The sequence below is a fragment of the Egretta garzetta genome, unplaced genomic scaffold, assembly GCF_000687185.1.
Source record: "Egretta garzetta isolate BGI_Z169 unplaced genomic scaffold, ASM68718v1 scaffold56, whole genome shotgun sequence".
In the NCBI taxonomy this organism is placed as follows: Eukaryota; Metazoa; Chordata; class Aves; order Pelecaniformes; family Ardeidae; genus Egretta; species Egretta garzetta.
In genome coordinates this window covers 4,362,770-4,387,927 of record NW_009260182.1, presented here as the reverse complement: position 1 = coordinate 4,387,927, position 25,158 = coordinate 4,362,770, and the positions used below count along the sequence as shown (strand labels likewise).

General features: G+C 36.2%; 1 protein-coding gene across 1 annotated transcript in view; it reads left to right on the top strand.

The window, feature by feature from the left end:
• LRMDA (leucine rich melanocyte differentiation associated) overlaps positions 1–25,158 on the top strand; it is a 678,070-nt gene that overhangs the window by 548,499 nt on the left and 104,413 nt on the right. Inside the window, exon 6 of the mRNA XM_009641864.2 lies at positions 20,542–20,626. Within this exon, the coding sequence (XP_009640159.1) occupies positions 20,542–20,626 (85 nt within the window). The remainder of the gene's footprint in view (positions 1–20,541; positions 20,627–25,158) is intronic.

The window sequence follows — 25,158 nt, the reverse complement described above, 5'->3', positions numbered from 1 at the left end:
CACAATAATATCATTTTCTCTAAGTTGCCAGTCCAACACTATTAGCAGCTTTGCTTGGTGTAACAACAAGCTTTTCAAAACCTAAATTAATTTAAAAAGTATAAAACCCATTGCAAAGCACAGGATATTAGTTAAAAGCAAATGCATGGGAACAAATAATCTCTTGGACTAAAATTGTCTCTGCAGAAGGTAAAACACTGGGACATGCACACTATAAAATGATAGTAGCTACTATCACTGTTGCATCAGGCCTACTTCAGGAAAACATTAAAACTCACCTCAGTTCAGAACATCCTGTAAGAATATGGTTAAAGGCTGGCCTGAACAAAATAAAGCTACGTAGAGGTCGCCAGCCCTGACCCAAGTGGTTTCTGTATGTTTAACTTTTACCAATAATCATGTAAAGTTTCTTGCTTTTTTTTTTTTTTTTTTTAAATTTTTGCAATGCATTTCATCCAACATCTGGAATCAACATTTATTCTTGTTTTTATTAGTTTGGTTAATTTTTTTTTAAGTGCAGTTATTTCAGAAAGCAGCTGCTGTGCATGAAAAAATAACTCTTTTTCATCAGTCTAATGATTTTAGTTATTCAGGGAAATGTGTTTTGGAGCCGTATTAACTAGTGATAGATGAATATTGCTCTTTTAATTCCTCTTATATGAGTATCCAACATTCAAAAACGTACTGAGTGACCCTTGTTCTGTGAAACTGGGAAAGTCTTCCTTTAAGATTCATTCACTAAAAAGCTGTAAAAGTTTTTTTAAAACAGACAACTTCTTTCCGATGAAGATGGAGAGAAAAGGAGTGGATAAGGTAATGCTGTAGTATTAAAAGTAGAAAGAATAAGTACATTCTGCAAAACGAGAAACCAGTAGATGAGTATTTGTTTCAGTGAAAAGTCTTCTGCTTAGTTTAGCTTCATGCTTCTTTTTCCCCATGAATCTGAGCCTGATGAAAGCGGATCTATAGAAGTGATAATGGTGGCATGTGATGATTGCCTTTTTATTTTAAATAGCTGAGCTGAAAAAGATTTTTTCCTGTCTCCAGGTGGATTTCTGACATTCCTGTATTTGTGGCTGTTCATTTCAGAGGGGGCGACTGTGGTTACAAAAAAATATAACTTTAGAAATATGTTAAAATGTGTAACGTTTTTTTTTTTCCCTCTCAGATGAAAATTGAGGTTACGCTGTTCATACATTAAGTGCTGTGTTTACAGTAGCCGTTACTTAGTTGGCTGTTTCTCTTCTTTTAAAATTATATTCATAAACTAAGAAGTGGATTAAGAAAGCATCTGTAGTAGGTTTTCACTAGTACAGAAGAACACTTAGTGGTTCTGTTTCAGAGACATGCTTTATGGGAAAAAAGAAAATAACATCCACAGAGCAGTTTGAAAAATAGGATCTTGAAGAAAATAAGGTACAGAAGAATTTTACATATGTAATAACATTTTAGACAGCAAAATGAGATAGAGGATGGAAGAGTCTTAATCAAGTCAATGGTTTAACCAACCTAGGACATGCCATTTTTCTCTTATACTGATGTACTTGCAGTTCTGCTTAAGTACAAATGCCTAAATCTCTGTGTGTTAACATGGGAATAATTTGCTAAATGATGCCACAGTTTAGGGATTGTGCTAGTGGGAATAAACTTAATTCCTTTGGTGTTTCAATCGGAAATTAATGAAGTGATGCTAGCCTACAGGTGTCTACCCGCAAGTGAAAGCCATATGTCTTCTGATTTTCTCCAGCCAAAATGCATAGGAGTGAGACTGCTAAAAAGTGACCATCTGTTGGGTGCTCCTCTTTGGGAGGAAAATGAAATAGCAAATGTTGGGCATATCATTTGCTACATAACTGGACATTTCTCAGGTACTCTTTGTAATGATGGCACTGCAAGAAACAAATTAACATTAAAACCAGAAATTCAGTATGTATAACTATGTAAACTATCGGGAACATTTTACTTTTCCTGCTGTGTTGTATTGCCCTGCCCTATTGACGCGTAATCTTCTGCATGTGGAATGAACAGGAGCTTTGACTTCAGTTTTTTGATTTAACAGTCACTATTAGGTGAGACAGTTATTGAAGGCACAATTTAATAATATATTTTGCAGTGGAAAGTGCAGTTTTATTGCAGTAATAAAGTTTTTCTGAGTAATAAAATCATATTGTATCTAAAGTGCCAGATTCAATGGCAACAAAAAAAAAAAAAGAAAAAAGAAAAAAAGTAGTAGTGTCCTTTAGCACAAAGGTGCTTCAATGAGAGAAAATAAGTGAACTTTAGATGCAAGAGTTGTACTTTAAGGAACTGAGCAGTTTCATTTTTTTAAATAATGCTGTTGGAGCAATTGTTTTGCAAAGTGTAAAACATTTAGTGCATCAGTCTGTTTCTAATAATTTAATCTAAAGGTATGAGTAATAGAAAATTAGTTCTGACATAAATAGTCAAAATATGTAATTTTCTTTTTAACTTTGATACTTTTTGCAGCCTACAGATATAATATTAACAAAAAAAAGTCATGCCAAGAGGTAGGTGCTGAGACCAAAGTCCAATGCTGAAACAACTGAAAGTTATGAATAATCTTTTTTAAGCATTTCTTCCAGAAGTTTCCAAATAAGTGTAACTGGAAATTAATCTTTCATTTAACTCTGAATGTCTGCAGCTATTTGCCAGGATATTTATTTCTGTTATTCCACGCATGAAGCCAGATAACTGGAGCAGAGGAGTCAGTGATATGAAAGCTAGCTCTGTTCATTTTGTTTCATTATGTTGTCTGAGAATTTGTGGTTATAGAACAATTAACTCAGTGTTCTAGAAAGTAGACCTAAACATTAGATTTTCTATACCACAACCCCCATCTTCTCATTCTGTATTAATAGATTAAAAGAAAGAAAGAAAAAAAAAAAAAGAACAAATCAAAACCATTCAGATAAGCATTTTGGAGTATAATTTATGTAGACTCATAGAGACACAGTTTGAAGAACGTATTTCCCCTCCTCCTTCCAGACTATTGCTGCCAACAGATGCCATAGCAATGGTCTATTTTCTGTTGCTGTGTCAGAGAGTTTTATTTGGGCTATGATCGTGAGGCACTTGTCAGAATGGTCAGAATATGATATGCTGGTCTTGTGGGCAGTACAGAGCTGAAAAACCTTTTGCATCAGGATTGTGTTAAAGTCTGCTATGAAGTTCACAAATATGCTTGCTGACATGAAACTGCGGGTGTATCTGGAGTATGAGCTCTTCCCCTGTGAGGCTAGCAGTCCTGCTTCAGGCAGGTGTCCAAATTCTCGTTCTGATCCCTCCTGTTAAATTCCAGTCCTGTGCAAACAGGAAATAAACCACAAACATTGATGCAAATGGAATTGCCCTTTGTAGAGCTAATGCAACGTAGGAAATGTAACTTCGGAGGAATACATGAATCCTATTCAGACAACGGGAAGGACTATATCCCAGAAATGCTGCTGCACCTCAAGAAACCACTGTCAATACAGAATTGCAGACAATAATGAATCTTTATATTTGGTTGGTTAGCTGAATTTTAAACCAACAGTATCTCTCTTGATCACACAGAAACAGTAGTTTAGGAAAAAGATAACTCAATTTCTGTAAGTACAGTGGCATGATTTTGGATCATTTTCATTTTATGCCATTGTTCTTTTGTGTACTTGGTTGTACTCCACACATGAATGCAAGCAGCTCTTGAAATTATCCACTGTATAACCCAGCTTATTTTCCTTCCTGTTTTATTTAAGTTCCATAGTAGTTTTACTTTGTCTGAAGTAATTCAGAGTTGTCTGCTTGTGGTATCAGTATTGTTTCTACCCAGTTTTGTATATTCAGGGTGGGGAATACCGCTCCCTCTACCCACCCAGTTTAATGATCCATGCTTATATCCATAATTTTCAGGGTTCCTTTGATGTTTCTACTGTTACAAAATGAGAATACCTGCAACTTCTGTGAACAGTATTACAATTCACAATGCATTTGTTACATCCTGTAAAATGCCTATGCTTTTTCTGAAAGTGTCGTCTTATTGACAAGTGGTAGATTCAACTGGTGGTGAAAAGAAAGAAGGACAGATGAGAACAGGAATGGAAGCAGGATGTCTTGTTCCTTTAGTCCATCTTCTCTTTGGTCAGTGCAAGCTGTGAGCTTCGGTACTGATAACAAAAATGACTTTCATTTGTTCTCACAATATAATTAAGCAAATATGGCATACATTATTTTGATTAAAAAGCTAGAATAGTACAAATTCAACATGGCATCTGTTCAGTGAATTAAGTAACAGTGAACAGGTTTCATGTTGATAAAGTAGACACACTTTCAGGGAGATGAGTTCTTTGCCTGGTGCCAGGTGACCTTTCTATTAGTGAGATAAAACATAAAATCATTAGATTTTAGTACACACATCTGATAATCCTTTAAGGTATCAAGCATGAGGGGAAATTTTAATATTATCATTGTAGTTGTTAGTCGTACAACTGCTACTAGAACACTATGTTTAGATTTGGAGAAACCTGTGGTTCTATAATGTTGCTGGGAGACTGGAAAGAGAACTGAGGGGGACAAGGAAAGTGATTTCTTAGAAGACTTGAGTATCCAAGGGGATGTGGAGAGGAGAGTTGGTTGTAGTATGTTAATAGCACCACATCAAGTGAACAGCAACATGAGGAATAAGATTCAGAGCTTCCATCTAATGGGCAGTGGATGTGAAATGAACCAGCCATTGTACCTGAAGAAAAAAGAAGAATTTTAATGGCAGTGCTAATTTGTTGGAACAGATTTCCTAGAATTGTGACAGACTGTACATAGGTGGCAGTGTTTTAGCCAAGACTGGAAGTGCTCAGTACATGTCAGCCCTGTAAGTAACCATAGTAACAGCTGAAACCAAGAGAAGTTCAATAGTCCTCTAAATGAGCAGTCGGCCCTGTCTGTCTTCCAAAACCCTCTCCCCTCATTCCTGAATTGTACTATGTCCTGGAGTTACACAAATTTGGGGCAATAGTTTCTAGAGCTGAGGGATAGACTTTGTCAAGGCATTTCTGCATTTTATGGATAGGGACTGCTGGTTAGAGCATTTCCTCAGCGAGAGCACAGAAAGCCTCTTAATGAGGCAGAAGCCAATGCATTTCAGGACAGTATTCATTAAATCCATCACCTCGAGAAACAAAAAATTCTCACTTGCTGGTATTTAATGGCCAGACTGAACTCCAAAAATGCACATAGAGCTTGGAAAAGGAATTCTGAGCTAAAATAACTCTTCTGCTGTCTTTTCTCTCCTATCATGCAGGGTGAAGGTATCTTCCAAATAAAATTAAAAAGTGGCCATAACTTATTAAGAAGTTCAAGAAAAGTAGTTATAAAGATTGTGTTATGGAGTTCACCTCCCTCTTGTTATGCATTTCTGACATATAAATATGGACAAGAAGTCTCAGACAGCTCTGAACTACTTTGTGTAGGACATTATTTTAGACAGAGTAAAGAAATCCTAAAGCATTAGGGCTGCAACAGTTTCTTGTCTACTTCGGTATTGCCTTAGTGGTTTTTGGTTTTAACAAATTTATATAATTATATTTTCCATAGCTGTTTTTGATTGCCTCCCCCTCTTATAGTGACTAGCGTCTCCCATTGTTTCTAGTTTATTTTGAATCACTAGAAACTAGGTAAATACACTGATGTGTTACTGTCATATGACACTATTGTATCTGAATTCTTTTCTCTAATGCCCTAATTTGTGAAGATCCTGAAAGTATTTCCTGTTCCTGTGGTTAATCAGTCCCATCAGAGTTTGTTTTCTAAGCAGGTGCTTTACAATTAACAATATATTGGTTACCCACATGATTTATATCCCCCAAATTCCTGTATTTGTATTGTATAGTGTCATGTAAGCCATAAGGCCTAAATGCTCTTTCCATTACAGCTCAGCCTTAAGATTGGCTGTGACATTGCCTTCCTTTGGTTATCCACTGTGGAAACAAATCTGAACATGGACACACTTTTAAAATCATCAGCTTTCAAGAGGGTTTTACATATTGATAGGTGGTAGCTGAAAAGCCAAAAGGATAGGGCAAAGTGTGTCCTGCGTACATGCTGGGTCTGTCTGGGAAAGAAAAAGTTGTAGAAGAGGGAAATCTCACTTTGTAAACACATGAGTAGTTCACCTTGCCAACTGTCAGGACGTGACAGGAACTCCAATTCTTCTAATTGGGGTCCAGATGTGAAACCCTTCACAAAATTTTTTTTTTTTTTTTTGCCTCTTGCTCCCTCCCCACGCCCACATCCCCAAACCTTGCAAAGTTTATCTTCAGTCAGGTCATCAACTCTATTAAGGAAGACAGAAGTAGGAACAGAGACAAAACCAGAAATCTGTTCTGTATTCTTCTTTTTTTTTTCCTGACAGTGCTGTTCATGTGTATTTCTAACTGGAACAACACTAGCTTCATCTTTGCCTCCTCTCAGTTTCCTGTGAGCACGCTCAATTAAGTATTGTTTTCATGTACCTGGAAAAAGTCCTCTTAAAGGTTGCCACTGTAGGCAAGTGCTTCTATTCCTATTTTATTGCCTGATGGCTTTGATGCAATGACTCGCTCTCGTATTATCATGATGATACATCACAAAACTATGAGGCAGCAGGGCTTTTTTCACAGATCTCGTAGTGGTTTTTTTCAGTTTGCTCATGACTAAAAGTACTTTAAAAACCCATTGGGCATCTGACAAATATAGCAAATTGCACATACAAGCTACTTCAGCAAAATGGTCCCTAGAAATACTAGGATGGGTGTCTTGTTTGAGTTGCTTATATGGCATTTTCTAACTGGAGTTGTGTTTTGGTTTGGTTTGTTGGTTGATTTTTTTTTTTTTTTTTTTTTTTTTTTTTTGTTCATGTGGGGTATTTTTTAACATAATTTTGTACCCTCTAGTACATTCTGAAGCAAATGATGCTTCCATAGGTTAGCTTCCACAGCAAACAGTACCCACGCTAGCTTTAAAATTCAAACCTTTCATTAGACTACCTTTTCCACTGGCGGCTTTCCTTGCATTCTGAAATCCTTCAAAAGACGCTGTAGAACATGCCGCTATCACATAAAGTTGATTTTATGTTTTCCCAGTCTCAAGCTACTTAATGCAAATAAAATTTTGTGCCAGTCAGCCCAAGATGTGTTACGGCACTGTTAAAGCCCGGCCTGTTAATTACAAATGTTTTGTGCTGTTTGTGCGATGCACAGATTTCCTGGAAATAGGTTTCCTTCATCAGTATGTAGTTTTGCAGTACAGTCAACAGAATGTTGCAGAATAGCAATTATGGGAATAAGGAGAATGCACAAGCTATTGCAATGAACGCTTTAATGCTGATACATTTTTTCTGATAAAAGCAACTCAGATAAGAGGATATTCAAGTTATTGTAGCAATTAGTTTTTCTAAGATGTCTATCTATATGAAATGTTTCATGGTAGGGGGAAAAAAACCCAACTCTGTAGTAGAATACAAAGTTTATTACATTTCTAGACTACATTATCCTTGTCAGCTAGATTAAAGCATTCTCCTAGTTTCTGTCCTATATTACCATAACAAGTGAGGAAATAATGTAGTGTTGTTACACAGAGCAGCTTATAAATTTTGACATAAGTGTGAGAGAAATCACTTGAAATGTGAAGCAACCAAGAGGAATAATTAGGAACAGCAGAATGATCTCAGTAATATGACAACAGTTTCTAAAGCACCCCACAGGATTGAAATCATCAGGTTTGCTTGACCTATATCTTTAATAATACAGCTCATTGCCCTTGTATTGAAGCTAGAGGGTAGGACAAAGTATGAGCTTTATCATGTTTTAGGAGAAATTGCAAAAAGTTTATTTATTAACACAGCACAAAATGGCCCATTTCTATGATTACCAAACAGGAAAGCAAGTTGGGCCACAGTTCACCACACAGAACACTTTATAGTCAGGCTTGGCTGGCAAAAAATATTATGTAACACTCAAATAAGATAAATGGCTGCATTGGCAGTGGAAATAACCTTCTGTTTAATTAGAAAATAAGAGCTATATGGGACAATAAAAATGTTTACTGCTGCCCTCAGTCACTGTTTAATAAATATGATAGTGCTGAAGATAATGCTAAGTGTTATTTATTTGTGCAATATCATGGGTGCAGTAATTGTTCATGTTCTTGATAGTTACCCTACACATAGAATGAGTCCATTTCACATTTTCTTTGTTTAATTCTTAAAAAGGGAAGAGGATTTTTTTAAACTTTAATTTTTTTTTTTAAAAGCCAAAGATGTGTGATCAAAGTTCATTCACCTCTCAGTGGTGCTGTAACCAAACTACTGGTTTTCTTAGCTTATCTTCAGGATAATTAAGCTTTGAAACTAACTGCTTCATGCTTTTCAGGCTGGATTGTCTGTCTACCTTGGATATATTTCTACCTCTGTGAAAGGAGAGCCTAATTCTAATTTTTAGCTGTCCATTTTATCCAGCTGTGTTTATAATTAGTGTAGTTCTAATTTTTTTTTGTAGGTCTGATTTTAGCATGGTTTTACCTTCACTTTGGCTTCATTTGGAGTTTTAAGCACTAAACATGTTCAAACCATGTCCTGCAGGGCATGGTGTGGAAGACTGATGATTTCAGCGAGGGCTTCTCTCTAAAGGGAATAGTTTTTACAAGTAAATTGGGCATCAAATTGTGTTATGTGCATATGTATCAACAGGTTCCTTTCTCTGTAGTGGATGTTTATTAGATGTGGACACTGTTGCTGGCTTCACGTATTTAGGAACATACATGGATTTATCAAATGCTTGACAGAAAAGCAGGGCAAGGGATGTATTTCGCAATATACTTTTAACAGGCTTGGTATCCCAGCCCTATTGCTTTTGGTCACAATCTTTCTATTTGGAATCTACAGTAAGTACAGGGATTTGAAAAAGGATATCAAAGACTTTGCTTGGTTTTATCCAAGGGGAAAATTCAGAAGATGTTTCATCAACAAGTTTTAACCCCTCCTTCCTCCCCTACTTCCCCCCCAATGTAGACTGTATGTCAAGAGGCAAACCAAACCAAACCCCCTTTTCTTCACACAATTCACTTTAAGCTTCAAAATCCTCCAAAATCCCCAATCTCCCTTTTCAGTCTGGTTCCCACTCTCCAGCTTTCTTCATCTCCCTCTGAAAGAAAAAAGCTCTTCTTTAAGGGACTGATAGGTTGTAGAGCGATGCTTAGCAACAACATTCCTGTGCCTTAAGTAGCTGCAAGCCCCTAGCTGAACCCTTTGATGTGACTGTCAGGGCAGATTTATTTTGTTTTAGCACATTGTCTACTTGTCCAGATGTATCAGGAGATAAAAAGGAGTCATGTTTACACTCTTTTGGGGAGGGCGAGGGGGGGAGGAGATGTAATTAAATCGCATTTTTGATGAATCTCTGAGAGATCAAGATGAAGAACACAGGAATTGCTTGAATATAGAGGAGAAACCCACTTGCCTGCCCTAACACCTGACACTGTAGGAAAATGAAGTGTAAAGCCACAGCACAATGTGTTGATTTGGTTCTGCTGAAGCCTTTGACTTTGTGTTTTCTCATGTGCTGGTAGTTCACGAGAGTCTAGAAAGGCCTATTAGAAAGTAGCGGTTGTGCACTGTAGACTCTTTCCTGTGTGTCTTATTTAATAGACTTACTTGTCCAGGTTGAAAATAACTCTGTTTTTCTCTAGAATGTTAATGTTATAGAGCACATATCCCAGAACTTCTGGCTGTGGTAAGTGGCTGTCAATCAAATACTTAAAAAAAATAAAAATAATTGAGCCTCAGTGATCTTGGATAAACAAATGTGCAGTGTAAGACAGGCCTGGCTGAATTCTCCCAGAGAACAAATACCACAGATAAATCCATTTTTGTTTATTTGCTTTTAACTTGCACATTTAGCAACACCATTCTGAGCTCTATTAATAACCCGTGGTGTGCAGTGACGAGTCTGATTCCAGCGTTCAGTATGCTGTGGGTATGCCAAGTGAATAAAATGCTAGTTTTAATCTGCTGTTAGAAAAGTTACTCTATTTGCATTTTAAATAGGTTACACTACAGCACCCCCTTCTGCTGACAAAGTAGTGTGACAAGAGGTTTTAGCTGCAATTCAGTTTTATTCCCACATGACAGAATAAAGACGCCTTGAAAGCATTTTTAACCTCCCCTTTTCTTAATTCCTGTGCCTGTTAAGCAAGGAGATCAGTACAACTCAACAATAGTCATTAAACTACTGCTATCTTACAATTTTTTTAGGATCTAGCTTTCATTTTTGCAACAGTGTCCATACTTCTGAAAAAATTAAGCAAGCAAGGGACAGCAGAATTAATCCCAAAGCAAAGTAAACCCTTTAACGTTGCAAACAATTATGCTTGGTCAGTGAAACATATGTGCAGTTCTGCATTCCTCTGATTGTCATTGAACGTGTTTGCAAGTAGTGATGTTATGTTATTGATTTAAATTATGGAACAGTCTTAGAGGTCCCTATCCAAAATAAGCAACTTACCTTGCTGATTCTGTCTTTGCTTTTGAAGAATCTATGGACATCAGATTGGCAAAAACAAGTGTAGAAATTCTGAATCACCTGTATTTCAAAATACAGGTCTATGAAAAGGAATAAGTAACTGTATAGTACGTAATGTGTATTTGGGTTCTGCATCTGTGTTTGTATGTAGCTTGTATACTGTTGCTATGCCGTGGCATAGCATAGCATAAATCACAGTGATTACTCCAGTAGTTCTGTGTTTTGTAGTTGTGATATAACCGCTTGAAAAATATTGCAGGGAATGACTGAGGGAAACTTGAAATCTAATACATTATCAGCATGCTTCCCTTCACATAAGTGCCTCACCTATGCTTTTACACCTTTTGTTGAAGACGTAATATCTAAAAACTTAGCACTGTTCTTTCAGTCTTGCAGAGCTGTTGGGCGATGAGTGAAATGCAGTAACTGGCGTGTTTGGGCATTGCTGAGGTGGGAACGTAGGAAAAGGTTAGCATCTGCTAGCCATGTAGGAGGGGTTCACTTTACAAGACACCTCAAAGAATAGTTGGCTATGACAACTCAAAATTCTCTAGTAAGAGTTGCAGTGTTTTCTGGTTTGGGTTAGACTTATTTGGGGGGTGGGTGTGTGTGTGTGTTCACTCTATTTTTCTTGAGTGTAAGCCCACTGAATCCTGTATACTGTAAATGAAAGAAGGTAGCATGTGTGTTCCCAGAAGGTGAAAAAGGTAAAGATGCTGGTAAAGAAATGGAAGATAACATGTATACTTCTTCCTTGGACTTTCCCTAACTCAGACCAGGAGTTAAGACCAGCAGAGATTTTCCTCTATTGTTTTGTACTTTTGGGGGTCTTTTCTCAATTTCCTGATTTTCATTAATACCAGTCTAAGAGAAGAAAAAGCATTCAAAAATCTATTTTAGGGATGAGTATGATTTAGCAACTTTAAATTTATTTTGTAGTATGATTTTTAAATGGATTTATTCTTATTTTAAAACCTACCATTAAGTTTTACAGTGAATAGATTGCTTGTTGGATTATATTAATGGGTATTCCTTTCATTCACTGTTGTGTTGCTAGAATGTTTAAGCGCTCCTTTAGGGACAGATCCTGTTACCTACCGTAATGAAGGATACTGAGCCACTGGAGCAGTAAGGTTTAACTCATCACAAATGAAAATATTAGAATCTGGATTATGATTAGGGAGAGGCAGTAATAGTGAAGTTACTTTCTGTAACTCATTAAACTGAACTGAGTGAGCAGCAGAGCCTCTTGCATCCTTCTGCTTCTAAAAGTAGGTAGCTAAGATGCGATTTTTAAAAAGACACAAGGCAAATACGATGCAATAAGAAGTAATTTTTTTTCTACTGAGCTTGAAAAAATAGTGTTAAGAAGATGCTAAAATTCTTGGCTTTGAGTGATAGAAGTTGAAAAAGAATGGTCTTGGAAGTCAAAAAACCTAATGGGTGTTTTTGTACGCTATATGTTACAGTAGAACAAATCAATTCAGGCTCCTTAGATGCAGTCATTGCCTTGTGATTATATTTGTGTAAAGTCTTGGAGCCTTTGATCAAAGAAAGGCATTTGTGACTAGGTCTAATCCAAGCTCTTTAAGGTGTTTAACTTGCGCGGGGGGGAAGAGGTTGATAACAGCTGGGATTTAAATTTAGTTTTGCTGAACTTTTGTTTTGAAAGGTTTTCTATTATACACTGCTTCCTTTTCCATACAGAAGATGGATCATTGAGTAAACCTTTTTGAATTTTTCTTCTGAAGAAAAATGTTTGATCAGCGGGTAGGAGAGGATGAAAACCTCTGATGTTGACAGCAGGCAACTTTCTGACTAGTGTGTGATTGACAACTTTGATGCTCCAGTGGGGAGCGAGTGTCCAGCCGTGCTCAGGCATCCTCTGTCTGTGGGTGGTAGTGTTAATAATGTGGCAACTGGAAAGATTAATTGTGGACAAGCAGCAGGATTACGAGGAGGGCTTCACAGGTCTAATGGGAGAAGGGAAGCATTTAGGATATTAAAGCAATATGAAGAGGATATTGAAAAAGGTCATAAGGGGATGGGGCTGATGCTCTTGAAAGACCTTAATACACTACATCCTTTTACAGTACATGCAGAGTTCAGCTTGTTTTGCAGGGAACTGCAAAGTGACTTTTGTAGCGGTTAGAGCTGCCACATTAGGTAAAACCTGTTACTTGTTTTCAAAATTAACCCAAGTATAAACTCAAATTAAGAAACTTCACATATCTCTAAGTGCAAAATATATAGGAGAGAGTGTACTCAAGCTGTTTCTGCAAGTTACTAGCTGCTGTGTATTTTACTTCCCACCCTTTTTGGTAGAAGTAGGGATTTTGCCAATAAATTCTGTGTTACCATTAAAGAGGCCATTCATCATGCCTACTAATGTTATTAATCAAGATACACCACAGTACTCTTAAAATGAGATCATTTTGATAAATCATGTATGACATGAAAAGACTTTATTCCTTTTAAGTGCAATTTAGACTGTAATTTTTTTCCTCATTTATGATTCATGGGAGAAACATGGATAAAATTCCCTTGCACATTTACACCTTATCTTCAGTAATAATTCAAAACTGCTTTTAGATGAAAATTCAAGGTCTGATTCACCAAAGCTGAATGCCAGCTCATTATTTTCTGGCATTCAGTAGTCCAAAAATAATGTCCATATATTAGGTGCTTTTCACAATAGTTGAATTTGGCTGCATACCAGACATATCGATTACACTCAATTAAGCCTAAATGCATAAGAATTATCTGATGTTCATTTACATTTTTGATCCAGTTGCACCCTGCTTTCAACCTTGCAATTTAACATTAAGTGAAAACCAAAAGGTAAGGTAAATTCGAGTGAGAAGTGATAATCTCTCTTATATAAGAATAAGGGAAATATATTCTGAAATGCTTTGAAACTTCTTAAGCTCCACTACTTCTGTTAAATAAGCAAAAATCTCTTGCCTTTTCTTGTGAAAGGTCATTGAAATTGGAAGGCCAACCAAAATATAAGATCACTGTTCTCCTTGTCGTCCTAGTACTACAGTAATTTGGCCTACTCTATTAATAGCATCACATACGAAAATAGGCTGCTAAAATGTCCAGAATGAATATTCGCTAAGTTCAAAGTCACACTCTTGATTATAGCTGAAATGCTTGTGTTATTTATTAAATTTAAAAACGTCAGAAAAGGGTTGCAGCATTTTTTGCTAGCATAGGTATGAATATTAGAAAAAAATGTTTATTCTTGTGTTTAGAAGTATGAAAAGGACATGTCTAGTAAAGAGATTTAATCCAGAAAGCAGAGTAATTTAAATTTTACTGTTTCTCAAACCATGATTCAAAGAGGATTGGCTTATCTGAATTACAGTCCCCCCTTTACTTCCTTCAGCAGCTGAAAGTATTTGAAGGAATGTGTGTGGTTGCCAAAAACAGCAGACCATTTGTATTTTTGAACCATTGGTCTATACAAATTTGTTTTGATGCAGCAGATGTACAGTTTATGCTGATACTGCACAGGCTGTTCCCCTACTAGTATCATCCAAATATTGGGGGTTTTAGTCTTTGAAAAGTGGAATTTGGGGACTAAACAAATTAAACTTTTCTTTAGTCTAATTAGATTCCCAGACTCTTGAGAGCCAGTTGCCAATGTATGGCTGACTTCATTTTCTTCTAAATGTTACAAAGTTATTCCTTTTTTCTCCCACTTCACGTGTTATTTTGTGTTTGCATACTAGAATAACATTGTTCACTTCCACATCGTACTGAAAGTTATGCATCACACACTTAGAAGGTCAGACTCCTAATGATTTTTTAAAAAAAATATTGTTAGGAGTATTAGATTAGTAGGCAAAAGTAGGATAAAGCCAAAAAAATCCCTTGTCCTACCAATACCTGCCCTTAAGTTCCTTCTTGTCCAACGAATTCTCTTTATTATTAATAAGAAAAAAACCCCCACAACCCCCTGGGAAAAAGATTCCCTATATTTCCCTAGGAAATTCTTTCTAATGAGATACTTTTCTAAAAAAAAATAAAATGGCATATTAGTTCAGAGTAATCAGATTGTGTTCGTATTCTTTGTTAGGACTGGTTAAATTACTATTTTTAATTTTTTAAGAAGTGGCTGCTGATGAAAGAAAGCCATTCAGATCTTTGTGACATTCAGCAAAATATGAGCACAGTTAGTTTAAGGCATGAGATTGAGACAAAAGTGGGCGATGCCCTTTTCCTTCCTTCCCACCTTCCCTCCAATACTCATCTGCTATGTTCTATTTTTCAGTACCGTGGTCAAATGTCTAAAACCAGATTTTAAATAAATTGCTATTTCTATGCCAGGTTAGGAGGAGGTCACCTCAGTAAGCCTGCAGAGATCAGACAAGTTGTGATAACTCCACGTGTTTCCCCCTCTCTCCCTTAATTAACGTGACTCCAGTCTATGCTGGAGGTTTAGTAAAGGCAATTTCTTACTTGTAGTTAACTGCGTGGCTGTGGGGTGGGGGAATTGGGAAATCCCATTTCTTCAAGGAAAGCTGTCTTTCCCATGTAAGATTGCTGTGCGACCTGTTGGTTTTCCGGAACATGAGAGTGTATTGGGATCAGTCACAAACTCAGGCTGGCCCATTTGAGACCTCTAGGCTAGTTCACAGTTAGAGAAAAGAAAGCAAGACCTATTGTAGCCTGCTGGATATAGTGGTCCTGTTGGGCCCTGCTTTTGCATATTTTCTAGTCTCTATTCTTTCACACTTTATCCTTTCTTTCATGGTCTGTATGGTTCCTGAGTTCATCGAAAAGCAAATATGTTGTAAATAAAGTTGTTCTTCCCTAAACATTCCCTAGGATGGAATAGTTAAAGACTTGGTGTATTGTTGTTTCCTGTAATATTTTCTCCTATCACAAGGCTCTCAAAGACCTCACAGTGAAATCAAAGCCCCATTGTGCTTGATGCTCTGCAAACTCATGGGAGGCAGCAGTCCCTCTAAAGCAGAGTTTTGATACTCTCTGCAAGCATGTCATAAATTCAACCCAAAATAAATACATTTAAATCTTTTTCTGTTATTAGGCAGACCATGTTCCTCATTGCACATTTATAAACTATTTATATATATTTAATCTGTAAACAATTAATTTCTTGTTAGTTATATCTAAAACTTGGGGGAAAGTTCCATGGAAAGTTTCTGTACACTTTATCACAAATGTGAACAAATAATAATGGTCCAATATACTCATGGGTTAAAACATGTGAGTTGCTGTCATCAGTGTTACCAAGGGGTTGAATCGACAGATTGTTGACTTATTGGTGCACAGATATTTAAGCAAGTTTTCAAAATATATATGAATTATTGAAGACTGTTGCCATCATGTCTCTTGGGAAAGATACATGTGCCCAAGAGATCAAAAATGAGTCTTTAGCCTAAGTAGATAGATGTTTATGCAGACATGTCTTAAAATTATAATAAGCCATGTATCTGTTAAGGTATGATTAATTTCAGCACTGAGTACATTTGAGATGGAATAAGCTTATCAGAAAAATATTACTGTTTGTTTACATAAAAGGAAAAGTTTTTCAAAAGCAAGTATGAGTTGATATTTTAAGTTGGAACTATACCACAGATTGTCCCATTAATCATATATACCTTTCTGGAGAACTGTTTCTGTCACTTTAAAAAAATGGATAATGCAGTGATTTCCTTCATTCTTAATTGTAGTTTCTCTGTTGATATATTAAAAGTATTTTGAAATAAATCATACTTTCATACTAAATCCAAGTTTTGCCTCTGATAATGTGATAGGTACCATTGGTCTGATTGCTGCAATGTCACAATATTTTTTCCATTTTTATTTGAATGTAAATCACCAAATGAGAAACAACGAGCTTTCAAATTGCTAAGGTCATTTCTCTGTGACCTTACTAGATGACTTTAACAAGTGTTAAAACTGTGATGAATGGAAATAAACAACAGTATCACAGAACACAAAAATTCTTGGTAATTGTGGGTCGGGCTTAGAGAATGAGTATCATGCTGTCCCCAAGAAGTTTGCCTCTTCATCAGTTCCCTGAAAAGAATGACTCCCACTCTGAAATGCTGGAGATTTGAGATACTCCCATGCTATATTAGAAACATGTTACAAAGGTGAAATCCCAAACACTTAAAATCTTTCTAAGGTAACAGATACAAGAGAATCCATGGTCTATATCTTGAGTTCCGTAGTAATATTTCCTTAATTATATGGGGTCTTGCTACTACATCTCATTTTGCATTCTACCATCTCTGTTTTGGATGATGTCTTGATCAAACTAAGATTTCTCTCTGTGACATTCTCTGAAAATAATTTGAAATAAATTTATTTAGCTAAGGAAATCTTCCTTTGTATGTATGTGTGTATTGAAACAATTTTACTTTCCACATCTTTCCAGAAGTGCATTGTATTTCTAGTGACCCCTTGTCAGGAACATGTCAACATGCTGCTGCTCTTCCTGTATTGTACAATTTGTCAGGTATAATACATTAATGGCTACTACAGTTATTGATGTGTATAAGTATGTAAAGAATTTTTAGCATGCCTTAGAAATAAGCATAAATATTAGTAGAGAAATACAAGCTATGTGACACAAATGGAATATCAACTATCAATGAGTACTAATGATATTCCAATATAGCCTCATATCAAGCCATGTCTTACCAACAGAAAGTAAAATTTCTTAAACAATAACCATCGCTTTAATTAAAATGACTCAAAGTTTAGGGTTTGGGGGATTTTTGCGGGGGGTGGGATCTTGATTTGGTTGGTTGTTGGTGGTTTTTTTTACTACTGCAGCTTCTAAAGTATCTGTAATTTTGATGAACATGGTTTGAAAATCTGTTACTCTCTTACAATCTGTCTATGTAGTATCAAGTACAACTCTTAGCCCGGACAAAACTTACAGGTTAATATGAAGACAGAGAGACCTCAGTTTACCAAATGTTTTGTTATGTGCATAACTTAGGCTGTGAGTAGTCTAACTTTATTGGCCTTGTAACTTTTATACCTTGAACTATGATAATGCTGCAAAATCTGGATTACTATAATGCTTGGAAGAATACAAGTTTCTCCTATAATAAAGCTATTAGAATTTCTTTACTGAGACTTTATTTGGTGACCTACTCCTATAAAACTGAAGTTACCACCCATTTTAACCAGCCTTCCTCAATGCTATTTGTATTTTTAGTTACTTTCCATTGCAACAAGAACTTCTGATGCATGTCATCAATACTTGAAGACATAACTGTCACATGTCAGTGCTGTCACTGTCAAAATATTCCTGTGAATATTTAAGAGTAATACAGTCTATACAAATCTCTTTGGAAAATAGCTTAGGGCCAAATGTCAGTATGTGGTAGGGAAAACAAATAGGTGTCTTTCTGCTGGTGCACAGGCTTACTCAGAAACGTGATTCAGAACTCCAGCCAGTGTCTGTGCAAAACAATCCTAACCCTGGATGATATTCCATAGAATTAAAGTTGCTCTAACTGAGTGCTTAGCTCAAAGGTAATGAAAACTGTTTTATATTTGACAGGGAATTATATACAGTACATAAAATAACAGCAAAACACCAATAAACAAACCCTCCTGTTCTTGCTTTTCCTAAAATTGGAAATAAAGCTAAATTGCCCCTTCACTCCAATATCCTTTTTAGAAGCTCTTGAATTTTGCTCACTCAGTGGTATATTGCTGAAAAGGCAAAGTCTCTTCCAGTAATTTTAGGAAAAGCTATCATCAAGCTGTCAACAGCCTAAATTGAGATTAAAAGTACCAAAGAGAAACCTTCGCTATTATCAGAGTCCCAAATAAGTACACTTGAATAGGCAGATAACATCTAGAGTGTACAGTATGAGACCACTTATTCCTCCAGCTTTTGGAGTGATTTACAGGGATGAAGTCTTATGTTAAATAGTTCATGACATTTTTCTTCTTGTCTTACCCAGAAAAACTAGGCCCAAAGAAAACAGACAGTTGTGAACAGATGCCTGTTCTTGAAAGTTCTTCATTTCAGATGTTACATTGCTGGGTGTTAGGGGCATCTGTCTCATCCTCTGAGATGTTATGTTCCCTCCGTTCATATTGGTCATGAGAGGGAAGATCTCCAATACTTCATAGTCCAAGGTAGATTGAGCTGCATGTTTACAGTTCACTAAAATCAAAGGATTATTCGCTCTAGCTGAAGGTGAGGGTTGTGTCTATAACATTATGTCTCTAAAAAGAAGGCTGTGTTTGCGCTGGTGAGAAAGTGGAGGCAAGGTTTTCTAGATGTTTATTCATATCCAATCAGTAGCATCCTTGCTGTTTAGGCAAACCTGTCGCTATTAAGATGTCTGGTTTGATGCATGATGCATCTTCATGATATGACCTGATTTTTGCTAGGGACAAAAATGGGAATATAACTATGGGCTGACATACAAATTGGCAGCTGGTCTCCAAATGCAAAAGCTAACCTACTCAGTCATTTACCTCTTAACATTTTAAAATACTATCAGCGAGGAGTCCAACAGCTATGACAAAGAAGATTTCCAAGTTACAGCCTTTAACACACTATTACCATGGTTAATTTTCATTATTGTGGATTTCTGATTGTTGTTCTCAGGTTTTGTCTGGCAATTAAGATTTGAATTAGTATTTAAGATTTTTCTTCTCCAAAGCATTATAGCCCTATTTTACACTTTTATCTTACCCAGACATTGTAATCTGGGTCTGAATTAATTTCAATGAAAAAAAAAAAAATTTTTTTGCTGACATCATTAATTACAAAATAACAAGTAAGACTGAGGTGGATTCCTTTGACTGACTTTTGCAGCTTATATGACAATATATCACTAGAGAACAACCTGCATAAAAAATAGTAATTTTTTCCTCAAGACTCCCTTCAGTAAATATGACTCAAAAAATAGTTTAGCTTTTGTATTTCTCCTCTTTATTTGCCTTATCTTTTCTATTAGAAATTACCATGTAACTTTTAGTGAACACTGTCCTTCGCATCTTCTATTAAAACCCATCATCTTTTTATGTACGTTGCAATGGGTAGATTGTAAAGACTCCAGATCAACTCTGTACCTGAAACTGGACATGTCACTACCATGATATCAATCCATCTAACAAGCTAAATTTTAAAAACTGTGATGGTGATTCATATTCACCAACATGATCCTTTATTTTCATATCTCTTCCTAACAATGCAACACTACTGCTCTATAACTAAAAAGCAAGATGGTAAATGTGGCTGGTCTTGGCTTTATATTGCTCTTTCCTTCAGATGAAACCTCCAACTCTATGAGGAGTAGTTTATTGCAAGCTATAGCTCCACAGTCTAATATTTTTAAATCAGAATCATAGGATATTGAATTTTTTATTATGGGGAAAGATTTGGGTTTCCTCTCTTCTCCCTTAACATTTTGCTTTTAAGGATTCTGATCAAGTCTTCTCAGTATGTGCTTCTTTAAATGCATTAGACTTGTGGTTATTATTAACAATTCAATATACTTGTCCACTTTTTTGCATTATAGGAGTTATAATTTTTAAGAGATCCCTTCATTTAGCTCACAAGACAGTAGAATGGCAGAATAATTTTTTTGCTTAGTTTTGAAAAGTATGATATCTTAGCCCAGCTTTCTCTCCCTCCATATGGACTCACTCATAACTTCCTTCAGGTAAATATTAATCTCTTTCACCAAGAGGGACATTTTTAACATTGTCCAGAAATTTCATGATAAAGATGGTAATTTTTTGAAGCTGTGAGCTGTATGAAAATATTCTTTTAGTTAATGATATCTAATATCATTGTGTAAACTCTTGCGAGTACAAGTATGTTGCAGGATTGCAGGCAGCCTTAAGAAAACCAAATTAACCCTCCATGGCTGGTGACTCTGTGCACCTGTAACCACATCATAAAACTCACCTGGCAGGTGCAGCTTCTTTGCATAATCATTGACTTTCACTGATAACAACTCATTTTATCACACAGGCCTCCAGTGATGCTGCCTCCACCTCTCCAGAGATGCACTATACACCTCTGCCTTCAGGATCCAGAGACCTCACCAACCACCGAGGTATGAACTAAGCTTTTATTGGTACAAACTGCTCTAAGGTGGTAAGCTTTGCTGTAAGGCCTTGCCTGTGTTAGTTACTGCTGCACTGGCACTTTACAGAGAACACTGTGCCTTTCAAACGCTAGATGAGAAAACCATACCTGTTGAGACTACAGATTTTAACTTGTATCAAATAGGATTTGAAGGTGGTCTACTGGGAAAGCAAATAAATCTATGGGTAATAACGTTCAGTGATAATTTTTTTGTGTGTGTGTATGTGAGAGAAAAACGTACTAGCGTACTTAGATATTGCTAAGTAGGTGATTACACGCAGTATTGGTAATTTTGAGAGTATTTGTAAACTTTCTAATATTTGTAAAGAGAGACCTTTTTGGCAGTTTAACAGTTTGGGGCTATAATTTTGAAATGTTAACGCGTTTTCATTGCAATAAAAAGGGATTCCTCTGTGTTTTTCAACATTAAAGGTAGATCAGTGTTCAATTTCCTTTTTCACCAATCCTTAGAACTTAAAAAGCACCTTGGGCAAATTCTCAAATTCCTTCTGCATACCTATGGAGCAAAAAGTTCAGGGAACAGGTGAAAAACTGAAGCAGTCGGGAAAGCTGCATTCCAAGCTCTTTCACCTTTGTTCTAAGAAGGAGAAATGTATAAAGCTTGCAGCATTTTTTAGCTTAAAACCAGAGCAACGATACTCTTAGTTATTTCCCCTATTACTCATTGATTCCATGTTGATCATGGAAACGATTTGCGTAGAGGCAGGTTTGATATGGGGTACCATAATCAAAGTCAGTCTTACATTTATGAACTGATGGCAGCTTAGTTTTAGATGATGTTCAAATTCTGCAGCACTGCAGAAGATTGATGCAGCATTAGTAGAATGCCTTATTACTTGAAACCTTCTGAATCAGGCAGGCATTGCAGCTGAACAAGGATCTGTGGTTCAGGTGGGCAGGATGAGGAAAGCAACTGATTAGACTGTAATTTGTTGCAGCCTATATCACTGTCATTGTGCCAGGGCTAAAGATGGGTGTGAAGCTACATCCTGGTCTTGGTGTAAATTGATATGGCATACTGGAAATCAGGTGTCCCTAAAGTGCTGTAGTGCATTGTGTTCTGACAATGAGCTCATGTCGTAACTGGTACCAAAATTCTAGATTTAAGCATGCACCTGGTCTTCAGAGATTAAAAAACCCCCAAAAAAAAAACCCCCCCCCCCCCCCCCCACCACCACCACCCTACCCTACTCTCACCCAAATTCCCAAGGTATGTGTTGTGGCTTTGATTTTCAGGTAAGCATATTTGCTTTGAGGTTGGATTTCTGGTGTTGGATTAAATGGTTGAGGTCTAGTAAGACAATAAGCAGAATGACAGAATGCTGTAAATGCCTAAGTTCTATAAAAATACATAAAAAGTACCACTAAAAGACAGGTATATTTAGATCTGTTTATTTAGATGATAGTGAATTAGAAGTGTGGCTTCATGGCTGATTTTGGAATCTGGCTTAGCAAAAAAAATGCCAGTGGCATTGTTGTGTGCCTGCATTATTGATTGACTTCTCTTGTGATAAAGCAGTTGTGTGGCTCTAGTAGGCGATGCAGACGTGTCCATTCAGAGCTGGAGCTTACCAGGTTCTAAGTACTGCTGTGTTCGCTAGGGTTTGAGAATGCCTGTTCCCTTACTATAGAAGGGGGAAATTATATTCCCCAAATTATCAACTTTTTACCCTTAGCTGTTCACGTAATTCTTTATTACTTCTGTCTTTACTTTTCCCAGAAATATTCTGCTTTGCATGCTCAACATATGCTGAAAATTTCCTTGATGATTAAGCACAGTTACAAATAAAGTGTATGGAGAAGTGTCATCCAAAAAAAGGGTAAAATTGGCCCTAAAAGAGACATTGTTAGCATAATCCAAAAAGTTTTATATATATATATATATGTATATTATACATATGTGTATATAAAAAATATATTCACAAGGAAATAATTAAGGAAACTTTCCAAAACTCCAGGTGTTGTAAATAAAGCTTGGAACAACCTGCTGGCAGGGCCCATTAACTCAACTTCTTTTCTACAAAGAAAAATCTCTAAGTTCACAAGCTCATAAAAGATTAATTGGAGTCAATAGAAAAATCTCCAAGAAAAGAATGAAGTACTTAAACATGCTATTTTAGGTTCTGAATATCTTAATTTTTTTTCTTCACTAAATGCTTTCAGTGTTGTAAAAAATGATTGAATCAGCTGTTCCATATGTAAATATTGGCAGTTTTCAATGCAAACTGGAAAGAGGAATGCTGTAAGTTTGTGAGTGCTCTTATTTGTCCCTGAAGAAACTTGTGTTTACCAGAATCTGAAAGTCTGTCAAATGGTTTGGTATTGCTGTAAATTGATTTGTGAGGGATTGGGAGGGAGAGCAGGAGCAAGGTGAATGTATTTGAATGGTATGGTTTTACTTGGACACTTCTCACTCTATTTAGCTATGAATTTTGCAGGGAGAGCAAAAGCATATAATTCTGCATGCTTTGCACCATGCATCTTGGAGCTTTCATGTTCATGCATACAGTATGTTATTTCCAGACAGGATCTGGTCTTTTCGTGTTAACTCCACATTTTGTACTGGTAATATGCAGGAATTGTAAAAATATCTCTCCCTTTCAGAGTCTATAGAAACACCATAGACTGTGTAGCATCAGTGTGGTATGATATGGAATGTGTGTGCTGACAGTGCAGCATCAGTGTGGTATGATATGGAATAAATATGTAAATATTATATCGAGTGTTATGATGCTTGAGTATATAAGTACATGAAGAGAGTGATAAATATTGGGTACACATTTTTGAGCTTTAGAAAATGTCTCCCCATCTTGAGAAATTTTTTTCCCTTAAGTTACTTCATTGCTTAAACCCATTTCTCGAAGTTGAACCTTTACTCTGTCCCACTGTACATATTTTTTAGCAGAAATTTTTGGCCTTCTATGCAGCTTTTGGGCACCTCGCAGCAATATGATGATTCTTTATGAGATCTAATTGCTGTCCCATTAGCCAAGCCTTACAAAGTGGTAATTTTATAGTTAGCTAATTTTTTGTTTTGATTCCAAAACAATGATCTCAGACCAAGGAAAGACCCTTAGGAGATTTTGATAAACTAGCATTTTTATATTTCATTTCATATGGATTTAGACACCAGTGATTTACTTGTGTGAAATTTGTACAATTCTCTTGCCCAGATTAAACAAGTCAGTATAAAGACATGTCCTCCTGTCATACAATGTGCTTAATTTATTTTTAAATTCCATTGCTTGTATTGTTGTAATTTTCAAATTTTCTGATGAAACAAAATAAAATAGGCCCCACCTTTCTTTCTGCTTGTTCAGATCTATCTAAATATAAGGAAAAAAAAAATCAGTTATTTATTGTTCGTTTTAAATAGAAAAGGCCGTGCTCCCAATACACAAAAGTAATGAAATGCAGTGCATTTTAATAGAAACTTGATCCCAAAATTTTTTTTGTTTATGTCAATTTTTTTTTAGTGGTTTGTACGCAGGCACCCTTCTGTTCCTTATTGACAATTTATTAACTGGGTACCTATAAAATCTTAAAATAGAGCTTTCAGTTCTTAACATAGTCAAAATTGATGGAAAAAGAATTTTTAAAATTGTAATAATGTAATTTTAAGGGTAATTTGCTTGATGTGTGGAAAAAGGCTTCCCACCCTCCACCCTCCTCAGGCTGTACATTCCTTTTTCATAATGGCGTCTTTGGTAAGGACGTTCCTTTGTTATGTGTAAGCCTTAAAACTCAAGTTGCCTTCTAAAAAGAACAGTGCTTTCCAGTTGGTGGGGAAAATAGTAATTTATCATTCTATCTCTTGAGAAGCAATATTACTAAATCACGAGTATCATGAAAATCTGTTTTCCCCATATAAAACAAGTGCTGGATGCCCTTTGTATAAACAGGTATTTTATAACATTGTCTATTACCTGATTTACTTGAAAACCTATTCATTTGCCAAAGCCATTTGGTTTCCAGTAACATTTTACAAATGACTCCTTTTCTTACGCTCTTGTTTCTGGGAACAACCAGTGGTAAGTCTGCCCCATAGCTTACTGGTAAAAGGAAGAAGAATCAGTTTCCATTAAAAACTAAGCCTGTATTTATGTAAGTAGTTTTTAGAGCCTTAGCTTGGATTTATGCCAAGGTTTAATAGTTCCAATCTATTCTGGCTTGTACGAACTTCCTGAACATATCCACTGTCCTGTTTTGGTGTCTATTCAGTTAATTATCCAAGTGTTCTGGTATGTGCAGACATTATGTTTTCTCTTTTTTTATTTGAATGATGAGTGCCCAAATGAAAAATTGTTATTTATTTTACCAATATGTTTGAGTCAACTGACAGACACATCTTATTTTCTGAATCGGTCTAATCTGAGTTTGAAAGTCATAAAGCGCATTCAGAAGTAATGCCCAGAAAGCCAAGGACTGGCTTCCCATTAACGCTCTGAAGGTGATTTTATAAAGCATTTTTGAACAAAG